The following is a 12,799-nucleotide window of genomic DNA, read 5'->3' as shown; positions in this document are numbered from 1 at the left end:
AGATAGGCTTTTGAGTTTTCTTACAGCTGGTATGCCATAACTCAGGCGAATATTAAAAATATAAAAGCTTGCAATATTTCAGGTGATTTGTAATGAATCCAGAATGTATGACATTTTTGTTTTTTTAATTGCATTACAGAAAATAAAGAACTTTATCACAATATTCTAATTTTCTGAGACAGTCCTGTATATATATATATAGTATCTGGTAGCTTGCATCCTTTTGGTCATAATGCTAATGCAGTTTTTCATTTTCTTTTTTCCTTAAGGTGACTTGTTGCCCGGGTGACACAGACGTCAACAGCCTCAGTGTTCCGGTGGAGTTCATCTCGCGCCATAACTGTCAGGGCATGTTCACCTTCGTGGATCACCGCTGCTTAGCCGCTGTCGGCTACCAGCCCCAGGTAACACTCAGCCGGAGGAAATGTCAGGGAGGGAATGCATCCTCCAACAACCTTTGTGCTAATGGTGTTTTTTTTCTTCTGCTGCGTGTTGCAGGAATTATTGGGGAAGAGTATTCTGGATTTCGCCCACGCTGAAGACCAGGGCTTACTGCGAGACGGCTTCCAACAGGTAGAACTGACTAAATATGTTCAGCTTTTCGAGGACTCGATTCTAATTTCAGTTTTCTTTTGTGTTTGTACTATCACATGTACAAGCACTTAAAAGGATTAAAGAAAATATGACTACATTTGTCAGCATTGTATGTAGATACATTAGAAGTCAGATTTAAAATGACTAAGTAAATGGCCTTTAGTTCTCTTTTGTAGTTCCCTGGTGAATCTGAACATCCCTTCTGTTTCTGTGGGTGTTTGAAAGAATGCAGTTATTTAAATTGACATGACAAAAACTACTTCAGTCTTCAGCTTAAACAAAAGCATTAGCTCCGCTGTAGTGAACCAGATGAATTATGCCACTTGAATAAACACAAATGTTCCTGCAGTAAAACTTGAGTAATGCGAGATGAAAATGAAGGATATGCTCAATGAAAACCCCAGATTGTGACTGCTTGTTGTGATTGCTGTGTCCGCAGGTGGTGAAGCTAAAGGGCCAGGTCCTGTCAGTCATGTTTCGGTTTCGCTCCAAATCCAGAGAGTGGAACCTGATGAGAACCAGCTTCTTCACCTTCCAGAACCCGTTCTCAGAGGAGATTGAGTATATCATCTGCACCAATGTTAATGTCAAGTGAGTCACACGCTGATTTTATCAATATTGCTGATTGTGTAACATTATTACACAATTAAATACAGTCCATAATGAAACCATTGACGTTTTCAAATGTCACTGTTGTGTAAGATCCCTCTGTCTGAATGCTTCCCTGTTACCCTCGATCCCCACTTCCTCTCACGCCATTACCACAACCCCTTTAATAAGCCACACACTGACCCCTCTCCCCCCCCCCCCCCCCTCCTCTGCCCATCATGATTTGTGGCCATTAGAAAAACCTCGACTCAGGACCCCCTCACTCCCATCTCCTCCCCAGGGGGTTTGCTGCCCCCCTCCCTGGGTCAGGGCAGCCCGAGCTGCCCTCCTGTAATGCTCAGTCCGGGGCACATGGCCGGCAGGTGAGACCAGGCCTGACTACCCCCCCTGCATGGGAGAACAGGGGCTGCTTCTTCCTGCGACACAACTGCTGTTTAGAGCAAGCTACACTGCCTCTGTATTTGTTTCCTTTTCCACTCTGGGTGATTCTTCTCGTTTGTCTCTGTTCCCCATGTAGTAGTACGAAGATAGTAGAGATGCTCCGATAGATTGTCCGATGAATTTGTGCTGCGTGATGGTTTTACGTCACACACACACACACAGCGACACACACAGACAGACAGTAACATCACAGCCACACTGACAACATCTCGTCTGTGTGGAACTACTTCAGCACGAGTGAAGAATAAATAAAGCTCACAATTTAACACACGCAAGTCCAAAAAAAGCTGTGGACTAACAACCTTAAAAACAAGAAGGACATGTATTGTGGTACCACTTGGCAGACATTCCATTTTTGGTTGTTTCTCAAATAGAAAGAAGGAAGAAAAAATGTGCAAGACTTCGGCGAAGAAAATAGCAGTCGGTGCATCTCTAAAATAATAGTGCTGTTCTCTGATGGGAAGCATGTGTAATAGTTGGTAGATAATATGGAGGTTTGAACACAGCTGGTGTAGCATGTTAGCGCTACGTGTTTGTATAACAGGCCTTTTGTGTCCCTGTCTTCCTCTTCTCTCCTCGTTCTCTTTTATGTTGCCATGGTGACCGGTGGCGGTGCTATTTTGACAGCAGGTGTTTGGGCTTTCTCACTCAACAGTGGAGGGGCTTGAAAATGGAAATGAGGCTATTTTAGACCCACTCTCTCTCTGTTTTCCCTTTTCAGGCAGCTACAGCAGCAGCAGCAGCAGGCGGAGCTGGAAGGAGGCGGAGCCAGAGACGGTCTGTATGAGGCCGGAGCGATCGCCCTCTCACAGGTTAGGCCATGCACCCATGGGTGACACATGAATGTACTTGTGCAGTTTGATCCGAGCATAGATCTTCAGGATTTTGCTGAAATGACCGGTCAGGCATTCTTATGAAAACGGTTGCAGGATGTTGATTGTTTGTTCAGCAGGAAAACACAAACGGATGTCGGGGGAGACCCATTATCACAACTGACTTCCTGTTGTTCATGCTCGACCTCAGCTAACCCTTAGTTATACTTTGTTATAGAGCTTTTAAGCCTCGAAGATTTCCTAATTGTATTTAACTCTGTGTTCATGCCTTTGTTCATTTAGGAACTAAGATCAATATCAACATTTCAGACGGGCCAATGTTTCCCCACTTAGAGAGTTTTAAAGAGAGTGACCCCTGACTGAGTGTTTCTGGTGGTCATCAGATGCCGGTGCCGCCGGTGATAGCAGCGCGGCCCGCCCACAGCAATAGCCTGGAGAAGCCTGAGCTGTACCCCTCTCTCTTCCAAGGCCCCGATCAGACCAAGGGCCTGCCCTCCACCTCCACCCCCGCCACACAGATCTACCCAGCAGCCAATAACTTTGCTGCTGGTCGTTCCAATGATGCATACAGGTAGGAAGTCTTCTTGTGTTTTACATGCCTGTGTAAGTGTTTTCCTGCAGACTAAAAAGTCATCTGATACATTGTGTAGCTCTTTCAGACCGTCTTTTACCACACCAAACTACATGGCACAGAAACCAGAAGCTTGTTATCGTGTTGTCTTGAGATCTGACTTAATGAGGTTATTTCTTGGAGATAACAGTGATTTTGTCAAATAATATACTCAAGTTAACAGCTGAAGATAATAGGATTAGGGCTGCGACATCAACTCATTGTGCTGATTATTATAATTCATTATTTGGTTTTATAAAATGTCAGGATATAAAAATGTGCTTCTATTTTCTCAAAGTCCAGATCTCTTGTTATGCCAGTCCAAAACCCAGGGATAGTTTAATTTTGTTTTAATTTAATTGTATATAAAACCAAGGAAATCAGGAAATGTCCATATTTACATTTTCTGCCATTTTTGCTTGATCAATTATTAAAATGGTTATGTAATAGCATTTCCGTCTATTTTTATCATGTTAAAGCACTTAATTGTTATCTACTGTAAACTACATGAATATTCAGAGCAGTTCCTCGCTGTACTGAGATGATATGAACTGATGGATTTATGTAACCTATCCACTGATTTGCATGTCTGAAGGTTTTGCCTATCAAAGCAAATATAGCAGGAACACCTTAATGTATAATAGCCTGTCAGGGCCCATGGGAACGCTCAGTATATAAAGGAAGGGTATCGGAGAACAAAGGCTTCCAACATGTGCTTTAAGCCGGCCCAGATGCTGCATGACAGTGATGATGATTTCATCAGGATGTATTCCTGTAAGCACATGTGTTTTTAGTGTTTCTCGCTGTTACATCAACCTTTCTTATTTGTTTTATACATTTTGCGGGGGGTGAGGAAGTGGTTTCTATGTTTATTTGAACAGAGCTACATCACTTAAGTATCTCAATATTATGTTTGGTGATACTCTATCCCAGCGGTTTTCAAAGTGTGAGGCGCGCCTCCCCGTGGGGGCTCAAGAGAGCTTCAGGGGAGGCGCAGCGTGAGACAAAAATAACGACAAACAGTGAAATCTAGCTAGTTAACTTCGCTTAACTTTATGCGAGCGGCAACATGGATCGATTTTTAGTGAAGTTACCTAAAGTGAGAGAGGAGACAGCGTCTGGCAGAAAACGGAGGAAGTATGATCACGATTATTTGAAGCTAGGATTTTCATGGACCGGTCCTGGCAGGGGCGGACTGGCCATCTGTGTGTTCTGGAGAATCACAGAACGGCCGGTCGTCAGCGGGCCGTTGACGGCTGGCTCGGTTCGCTGACAGCCGACACCGCCCTTTATTTTAATTGTATTAATACTTACTTTGATCAAAAGCAAGTAGCGGTCAAGGCTGCAGCCAGAGGATGATCTACATTGCATCATCCGCATCATCCGCATGTGCGCATCAAAGACGCAGATTCATTGTTCCCACTAAAGTAGGGGTGAGTGTAATAAGGAGGCAGAGTGGACGTTCAGTGTGTTGCCGGGAGCATATAAGGATTTATCCACGATGGTACAACATTTTTTTTTAAGTGATAAAGATAAAAAGGTTTTAAAAAGTTATTGTTTAATGTTTTAAGGAGGTGACGCTACTCAGCCAATCAAATCGGTGCAGTCAGTGAGTCAGCACGATAGACTCAAACACAGAGACGAGACAAGAAGAGAGTAACAGTCGGAGTCATTTCAAATGCCGTGCTCAAAAAAGAGAAAGGTAGACGGAGCGAAAACAGCATTTAGTGACATGTTCTGTTACTGGACCTCTTTGAAATGCAATTGAATGCCCCTGCATTATAGCAACAACAACAATAATAGCAATAATAATTGGGCGGTGAGCTTTTTTCCTCGATGACAGTTGTTTTGCCTAGCTAAGAGTATTGTTATGTATTAAATAATAACCCTTCATATGGTACACATGGTCTTAGTAACTGACAGCCAGGTAACGGAGCTCTTCGTCCCCTCCCTGTTGTCTGCAGGCCGGTCCCCATGGCCCCACAGATGGCGCAGCCAGCACACTCGGCGGGGCAGATGCTCGCTCAGATGTCCCGTCAGAACGGAGTCCCTCAGTCGGTGACCCCCTCCAGCACCAACAGCCCCATGCATGGGGGCCCAGCAGGAGGCTGGCCTGGTGCGGCCGCTGGAGTCAGACCACAAGCACAGTTTAATAACCAGGTAAGAAAGATCTACTATTTAACTTTGTTTTGCTTTTTAATCAATCTTTATTGCCAAATAAATACAACTAGAGATACTTCTTTATAGTGATCCTTGTATGTGTTTATCCATGTAACCAAGCTCACTTTTTTATTTAGCATCCAACCTATCTATCGAGAAAAGTACCTTTTCAAAAGTACTTAAGCACAACTTTCACATGCTTTTACTTTACTAACGTAGTCCCCATTTTAATACTACTTTATTGTTCCAGCCTCTCCTTTTGCTATATTGATACTTTGAAGTAATCTGTGCACTTCTTCCACCACTGTCTATCTACACATGAGTATGTGACTCTTCCTGTTTTACCAGCAGGTGGCGCCCCAGGCACCAAAGATCATGTCTCCGCAGTTTGCTCCCATGGGAGGATATGGCAGTGGCTCTTCCAACTCTTTTGGCCAGATGCCCACAGGAGCTGCTCCCACCCCCACCATCAATGGAAACTACCCGCCCATGAATGCGCGTGCCAACCTCAACACCAATGGTTATGGTAGGTTAATGTAACACCATTTTTGATTCTGAGTATTCTGGTGCGTCCTCTCACGGCTCTGTGCTTTATCCCAGATGGCGCTCAGTCTGGGGCTCAGTTCCCCCCCCGGGCGGCGGAGGCAGTGTGGCCCCAGTGGCCGGGCCATCAGCTCTCGCAGAGTAATGCAGAGCAGCATCCTCATGCTCAGGGCAACCAGCAAGACATGTTTCCTGTGAGTGAACAGGCTTTCTCTCTCTCTCTCTCTCTCTCTCTCTCTCTCTCTCTCTCTCGAGCATCATTAAGTCTCTCTGTCACTTAAAATGAGTCTCTTTATCTCTTTAATCTGATTCAGGATGTGTTGTCTATGCTGGACCAGCCGACCAACTTCAACGGCGATGACTTTGAGATCCCTATCTACCCTTCGTTCGACCAGTGACCTGCTCCACACTTATCCGCCGGTCTACCCCTTTGTCCTCTTGAGTGATTTTGCCCTCACTAGCTTTTATATGACATAGCTCTTATTGCTCTTCTGCTCCGCTTTTCTTCCTGCTGCTGCGAGTAGCACTCTCCCCTTGCTTTGCATGGCTTAAATCGCACTGCCACAAGCCAGTTAAAGACGGAGGGATATATCTGACTGCAGATATCAAGGGGAGGAAATTCACAGACAAAAAGATAATATTCCAGCCATTGAAGGAGAATTCTCTAGCTAGCACTGCCCAAAGGTCAACAGCCTATGTTGTAGATATGTGAGATAAATATAAATATATATAAAACATAAATATATAAAAATGCAAAATCACCCAACCACGCTTGAACACACACACACACACACACACACACACACACACACACACACACACACACACACACACACACACACACACACACACCCCCCAACCAGCCTGCCTTTTAGATGTTCTAGATTTTCTCAGGCTTTGATGACTGGTGTTTTTTGCTGTTTTACCATTTAGCATTTAGACTAATCGATGTAATCATTGATTTAAACTCTCAGGAAATTGCAGGGATATACAGCTTTGGTGATTTATTTTATTTTTGTAATATCTCAGCTGTTGCACGCAAACCACCACTGTCTGTGCCAACCCGACTCACAGTTTGAACTCCACAGCATGACTTTGCATGTCTCTGCACCGCTTTCATGGAGCGATTCTACAATGTGTAGATGTATACTGAGTACAGTTTTATATGCACATTGGTGGCTTCACCTTTACATTTTAAATATATAGTCTATCCTCTTGAGGAACACGTGAGGTTTTTCTTCATTGAATGATGTCCTTCAACAACAACAACAACAGACACAGTGTGACAATGGCTCCTCACTGTTTGTCTAGGTGCTCTTTGGAAATGTATACAATCTACTTTTCCTTGCCGACTTTAACATGTATACAGTTTGCATGTGTGTATGTATGTAGCATTGATGCGTACAGGATCAATATCAACTATAACACAGTTGTAGGGTTTCTGACTTGCTTCATATTCTTCTTTCTTTCGCTCTGCATTACCCTGTACCAAGTATGGGCTTTTTCTTTTTACTCCTTTTGTAAAATAGACATAAAGAAAGAAATGTCACAGCAATGATTAACAAGCAGGAATTGTGTATCTTTAAAGCCATTCTTTATTTGTTGTCATAACTGTTTTCCTTGATGATTTTAAAATGAAGAGATGTGGTAGAAATGTCTGATTTAATTGAAATGCTTCCTGAGTATTTTCTTGTTATTTTTGAAACTTGTGATCTCTTGACGTCTGCATTGCCTTATTCTGATTGGTATTTAATTAAAGGTTTGATCAGGGTCTTCAGGATTAAAATGGAATGAACATAACTAAAACCAATCCGATCTACAAGTGTGAACGCCCAAAACGTTTATGTTGTCCTCTAGTTTGTGAGAAACATTTGGATCCGACCGTCTGTGTTATACAATCATTTTTTTGTGGGAAAGTTTGTAATATAGAATGTTTTTGGGTGAAAGACGATGCTTCTAAAAAATATTTAGATTTTTAATATGTGGGAAGAGTTTCAATTTGACCCTTTTTATTACATGTTTCCATTGTCTGTGTGGAACACTCGCACACTTTTTGACAAATGACTTGTATGTAAACCCATGTTGATTATTGTCCAGTGTTCATCTTGGAGAAGATGGACTGTGTTGTCTTTGTTATTGTTTGCTCTGCATCCAGGTTGTTTTTTCCAATGATGTGAACTTTTATCACTCATAGAAACACAAATATATAAATACAATGTATATGAAATGTTAAACGAGAGAGAATGAGTTTGTCTTTTTTGTATTAAATTGTTGAAATGAAGATGTTTGACTCTGTTTTGGACTGTGCACTCAGTGGTAGGTCATGGTTAATCCGCATCATTTAATCCTTAATTACTAACTTGTATATATTTCCAGGCTTGTCCATAGCCGCTTCAGCCATGCACTACACTGATCACACTCATGCAAGAGTCATGGCTGTTTTCAGTTACAACCCTGCATGTATTCGCTTCCTTGAAACAGTTTTAAGTTCTCAATTGATGAAGAAACAAAAACCAACATGCTTTGATTGGCCTGTATCTGTTTTCCCCATTCTGTTTATTGGTGAAGACGGTAGAGATCCGTTTGTATCTCCTGGGATCGGTTTCCGTCTTTGTCCTTCTCCCTTCTCATTCACAGCCTGGAGGTGAAAACAGATGGCACTAATGCTATACTGGTCCAAGATAGGTTTACTGTGTCCACTCTGCCCTGTTTTGGGTTGCACTTGACTGACGTCTTGTGCTGTAAATGTTGTTACACTGATACCATTACAACACATACACACTTGTTGTGTTGGTTGTTTACTCAGATCCAATTTTTTTAACCCAGATTCAATGTTATTTGCATAGAGTCACATTACTCTTAAAGTGTGTGTCCCTGTCGTGGCATCAGAATATAAGCAATCTGCATTCTTTTGGGTCAGGATCAGTTTCCAACCACTCTCAAGTGGACTGCCCCTAAGGCGTCATATCCTCTTTCTCTTCCTCAAGCTTTTTGTTTTTCTTTCTGCATCTTCACCACTAACCTACTTATTTGATCTTTTTGTCCAGAAACAGCCAAAATGTTTGAAGTAAACGGATTGTTTAGCCAGCATCTTAATCTTTCACAATCTGCACACCAGATTTTCTTTATAAAACTTTAGAAACGTGTTTAAGGCAACACATGTATGTCCTGTGTCCTTGTAGTGCAGGGGATCCAGTGACTCCTGTTAGGTGTCATCTCCTGTCCAGCATACTCTCCTGAAGAGACCTCAGAGATGCCCCAGTGTTCTAATCTCAGGAACGGCCTGATCGTTACCAAACTCCTTATTAACTATTGATGGAGAACACGAGTGCCAAATGGGGCACCGTGTGTCCACCAATCTATCTTGTCTTTGGGACGAGGGCATTAGGTGTTGGGAGAAGAGAAAAGGATCCAAGACACAAAAAAGAAGAAAAGTTGTTTTTTCAGATAAAAACCTTCACAATGGATTGTATGAGCATCTACAGAGGAGCTGGCCATTCATGGATTTTCTTTTATAATTGAAGTGTTAGTGGAACTACTTTGATGGTTTGAACAACCAAAAGATAATTAAACAGATGAGGCAACAGAGGAATAGATACTTGTATTTATTATTTGGTGGATTTGTCAACATGGACCCTCCAGTGCTCCCCGTGTCCCGGATGGATGTGGATGTGGACCTTGGGTTTGCCTTCTTCTTCTTCTTCCTGCTCTGCTTCTTCTTGTTGGTGACCATAGTCCGCTGCGCTCAGATGGTGCTCGACCCTTACAGTAATATCTCTACCGCCACATACCAGGAGGAACAGTCACAGGAGTGATTGACCGGAATATAAACAAAGCAATGCCATGACGCAGTCTAAATACATTTCAAAAATGAGTTGCCAGAAGCTGAAGACTAATTTAAGGCTTCTTTTATGATGAGTTAGTCCAGTGGAATTTTGTCTTTTTTACAGTTTTACTTTTGCATAGCTCATACTTAAATGTACAACATATATTATTATTTTTATATTTCTATCCAACATCTACAAACAATGTAAGTATGCAATGTAAATTACATGATGTACTTAATGTGCCTTATATGCTTATGAGTAAGATAAAATATGATTTCACAATTGGAAAACTCCTCAAAGACAGAGCATAGTTGTTTTGGCTTGTATGTGTGCTGTATATTCTTCACATGATTACATATTTTACTGTTAATTTTGAAATTGGAAAAACCAATGATTTCATGCAGGCAGGTCTTTCTGGTGAGATAAAAATAAATGACTGCAAGTCTGTATATTAAGATGCTAATATATCGAAAATCAAAATGAGTACATGTAAAGTGTAAAGTTGTGTTTAACTGTAAACAATACAATTAACAATTCAGCTGAAAAAAATTGTCTCTGGTCAGAGCCTTTGCATTTAATCAGATTTAATATTTTGGTTTTGCAAAAAACATTATCATTCTGAGATACAATCAGCCAAACTTGACTTAAACGACAGAGAACAGAAAAGCTGACTCCAACAGAATACTTGTGATTTAATCATTTTACCAGAATCTACATGCAGTGAAACACTTCTTAATAGACACAGTGGTAAATACTCTCCCTTTCAGAATAATTGGTCACAGATGTTTTACCGTTCTCCTTAATGGAAATACAATGCTCAACAGATGTTTCTCTTTTCCCCCCGAATGCTCTCACACAATGTTTTGGAGGTATTGCACAAACTTGCATGCGAGTTGCTTGTCATCAGACAAATGTAACCCATTCCTGATCTTGTAACATGTGTTGGTAATTTGTCAGAAGTGGGTCTTTCTAGAGAGGCAGTATTAAAAAAAATAAGAAAAGTAAATAAAAAGAGGAGACATTTTTTAATGTGCACCCTTAAGGGGTTCTCAGAAATAAAGTACAGATATTAGTGATTGCTGAATAATAGGCTAGTTGTTTAAAATAATGAAAAATAATGGGCCTAATGCTAAAATGTTTGAGTCATGGCACAGCCTGAAACACAGTTTTGTATCAGTCCCTATAAATCCATGCGTTGAAAAATATTAAATTACATATAATCCTATGATGAATAATTGCACAAATTGTTACAAATGTACTCAGCCCTAACTCTGGGTTGATAGGGAATCTTATCTTATAATATATATATTTCTTATTAGTTTATGAGAGGTCTATCATTATTTGTTCTTTACTTTAAGCGGTTTTATGTGTTATGTTTACTTTTTGACTGAACCACACATAATAATAATAATAATAATAATAATAATAATAATAATAATAATAATAATAATAATGTGTTAATAAAAGTGTTGGCAGTCAAGTTATTTCAGTATTCTCGACTATTAAAAGTTAGGATAAAAACGATCCTGACATGAGAATATTAGGCGCCTCTCGAAACAGCGTCATGTAGATCAGAACACGTTTTATGTACCTGGGTAACCCGCGTGAGCGGAAACAAAGAGCGCTCAATGGCACCGCCCCCACTTCGGGTAGCCTGTGAAGCAAAGCCTGCGCTCCTCCTTGTTGAAGCTAGATGGTAGCCTTAGCTAGCTGAGCCTTTATTGTAAGATAGCAGAGAAGATGGAGAGCAGCGAGGGGTGAGTGTTGAATGCTATTTCTGAATTAAGTTTACCGCTGACGTGTTTTTTTTAGATGAACTCCAGAGGAGACAATGCCGTTTGTTTCCAGAGACCTGCAGCAGTCAGTCAACTGAAGTCACTTTCTGCAGGCTAATGCTAGGCTAACGAGCTGCTCTCACTGGTATCATGCTTCAGTTTGTTGTCATTTAGCTGACCTGAATGATTTAATTTAAAGTGTCGGTTAGGTTGTGGTTATGTTAAATTGTCAGTTTCGATCTCTACCGAGGTAATATTTGGAAGTTGTAAAGGGATTTCGGCCCTTGTTGTGCTAGCCAGAAACGTTAAAAGACAAAGCTCAAATGCAGCTCTTGCAGTGGCTTCATTTACACTATATGTATTGCAATCGTTTTTTGGTGGGAATAGAAGTAAACATCAGCCCAGTCTCTCTGTTTGGGTTTACAACAACATATTGAAGTCGGGATGAATGAGAGGAAGAAGTGTAAACACGTGTGAAATGTGGTTCCACATCTCAGATATACACAGGAAAGAAATCAGGGATGCATTCATGTTTATTCTGGTAATCGATTTTTTGAAAGTTAAATAAGTGTTAACATAGTGTTGTGTAGGCATCCGGCCCAACTTCAGAGGTTTCTTCCGCAACAGTATTAGCATTGATAGAGGGGTATGATAAATCATAGATAAAATAATCTTACTGGTGAACATTTTTTAATCAAATAATTATTAATTGACTAGGTGTTTTTAGGAATATTAAGACATGCTTACTTTAAGGTGATCATATACATTAATGTCATACTTTTGTATTGTTGCTTGTTTCAACAATAACATCCAACACCCTGAAAATTTATGTTATTGAGTTACAAAATGCTGGCAATAAAGGAATGCTGGTATTACTTCAAAAAACAGTTTCGGTGCAATTCATCTTTAATGAGTGAGACCTGGAAAGACCTATATAAGTAGGTTTCAATTATAACTAAGTTTCCTATTTCTGTTTGTTTTCCCCTCCTCAGAATGGAGGTGGAAGGCTGGGACCCCAATCTGGAGGAAGAGCTGGGCATTTCTCTGGATGAGCTGAAGAAGTGGATTGATGAAGCTGTGGAGAACAGTGAGATTGTGCAGAAGAAAAATGCTCAACTGACAGAGTTCAAGGAATGGGTGGAGCAGAAAGAGGAAGAGGAGGCAAAGACAAACGCGCTTCTCATCGATGCCAACAAGTACGTAGCCTTTTCCCAAAGTCCGATTATTTTAAATCATGGTTTTAGTCTTTATACAGTATTTATTCTATAAGGATACATATGTTCCTTATCGCAGTGTTTATTATTGTTAAGTATGTTATTGGTTGTTTGCATTTGTACTTTGTGGGTACTTGTTAAAGGTTTAAATGACAGCTTTCCATCACAATATGATACAGTATATGCAATACTT

The 12,799-nt window shown here is 40.9% G+C and overlaps 4 protein-coding genes across 5 annotated transcripts in view; 2 read left to right on the top strand and 2 right to left on the bottom strand.

Moving 5' to 3' along the window:
- setdb1b (SET domain bifurcated histone lysine methyltransferase 1b) overlaps window positions 1–231 on the bottom strand; it is an 8,665-nt gene extending 8,434 nt beyond the window's left edge. Inside the window, exon 1 of the mRNA XM_010770524.1 lies at window positions 214–231. Within this exon, the coding sequence (XP_010768826.1) occupies window positions 214–231 (18 nt within the window). The remainder of the gene's footprint in view (window positions 1–213) is intronic.
- A 39-nt stretch (window positions 232–270) lies between these two features.
- LOC104944904 (aryl hydrocarbon receptor nuclear translocator-like) lies at window positions 271–6,578 on the top strand. Its single transcript, XM_010770511.1, has 10 exons — window positions 271–404; window positions 499–573; window positions 1,034–1,185; window positions 1,440–1,565; window positions 2,366–2,456; window positions 2,861–3,048; window positions 5,052–5,247; window positions 5,599–5,773; window positions 5,848–5,984; window positions 6,105–6,578. Exons 1-10 carry the CDS (start codon window positions 351–353, stop codon window positions 6,186–6,188), a joined length of 1,278 nt encoding a protein of 425 aa, XP_010768813.1. The 5' UTR covers window positions 271–350; the 3' UTR covers window positions 6,189–6,578.
- A 1,813-nt stretch (window positions 6,579–8,391) lies between these two features.
- LOC104944902 (aryl hydrocarbon receptor nuclear translocator-like) overlaps window positions 8,392–12,799 on the bottom strand; it is a 13,378-nt gene continuing 8,970 nt past the window's right edge. For both annotated transcript variants that reach the window (XM_010770507.1, XM_010770509.1), the window contains one exon: window positions 8,392–8,406. The gene's annotated coding sequence lies outside the window, so the exon portion shown is untranslated. The remainder of the gene's footprint in view (window positions 8,407–12,799) is intronic.
- The window catches only part of LOC104944918 (histone-lysine N-methyltransferase SETDB1-B-like), an 11,474-nt gene continuing 9,959 nt past the window's right edge, over window positions 11,285–12,799 (top strand). Inside the window, exons 1-2 of the mRNA XM_010770523.1 lie at window positions 11,285–11,374; window positions 12,385–12,588. Of these exons, the coding sequence (XP_010768825.1) occupies window positions 11,358–11,374; window positions 12,385–12,588 (221 nt within the window). The 5' untranslated portion in view covers window positions 11,285–11,357. The remainder of the gene's footprint in view (window positions 11,375–12,384; window positions 12,589–12,799) is intronic.

This window comes from Notothenia coriiceps, unplaced genomic scaffold, assembly GCF_000735185.1.
Source record: "Notothenia coriiceps isolate Sejong01 unplaced genomic scaffold, NC01 NC01_scaffold00008959, whole genome shotgun sequence".
Taxonomy (NCBI): Eukaryota; Metazoa; Chordata; class Actinopteri; order Perciformes; family Nototheniidae; genus Notothenia; species Notothenia coriiceps.
Note: the sequence above shows the minus strand (reverse complement) of the source record. Positions and strands in the feature narration are given on the sequence as shown.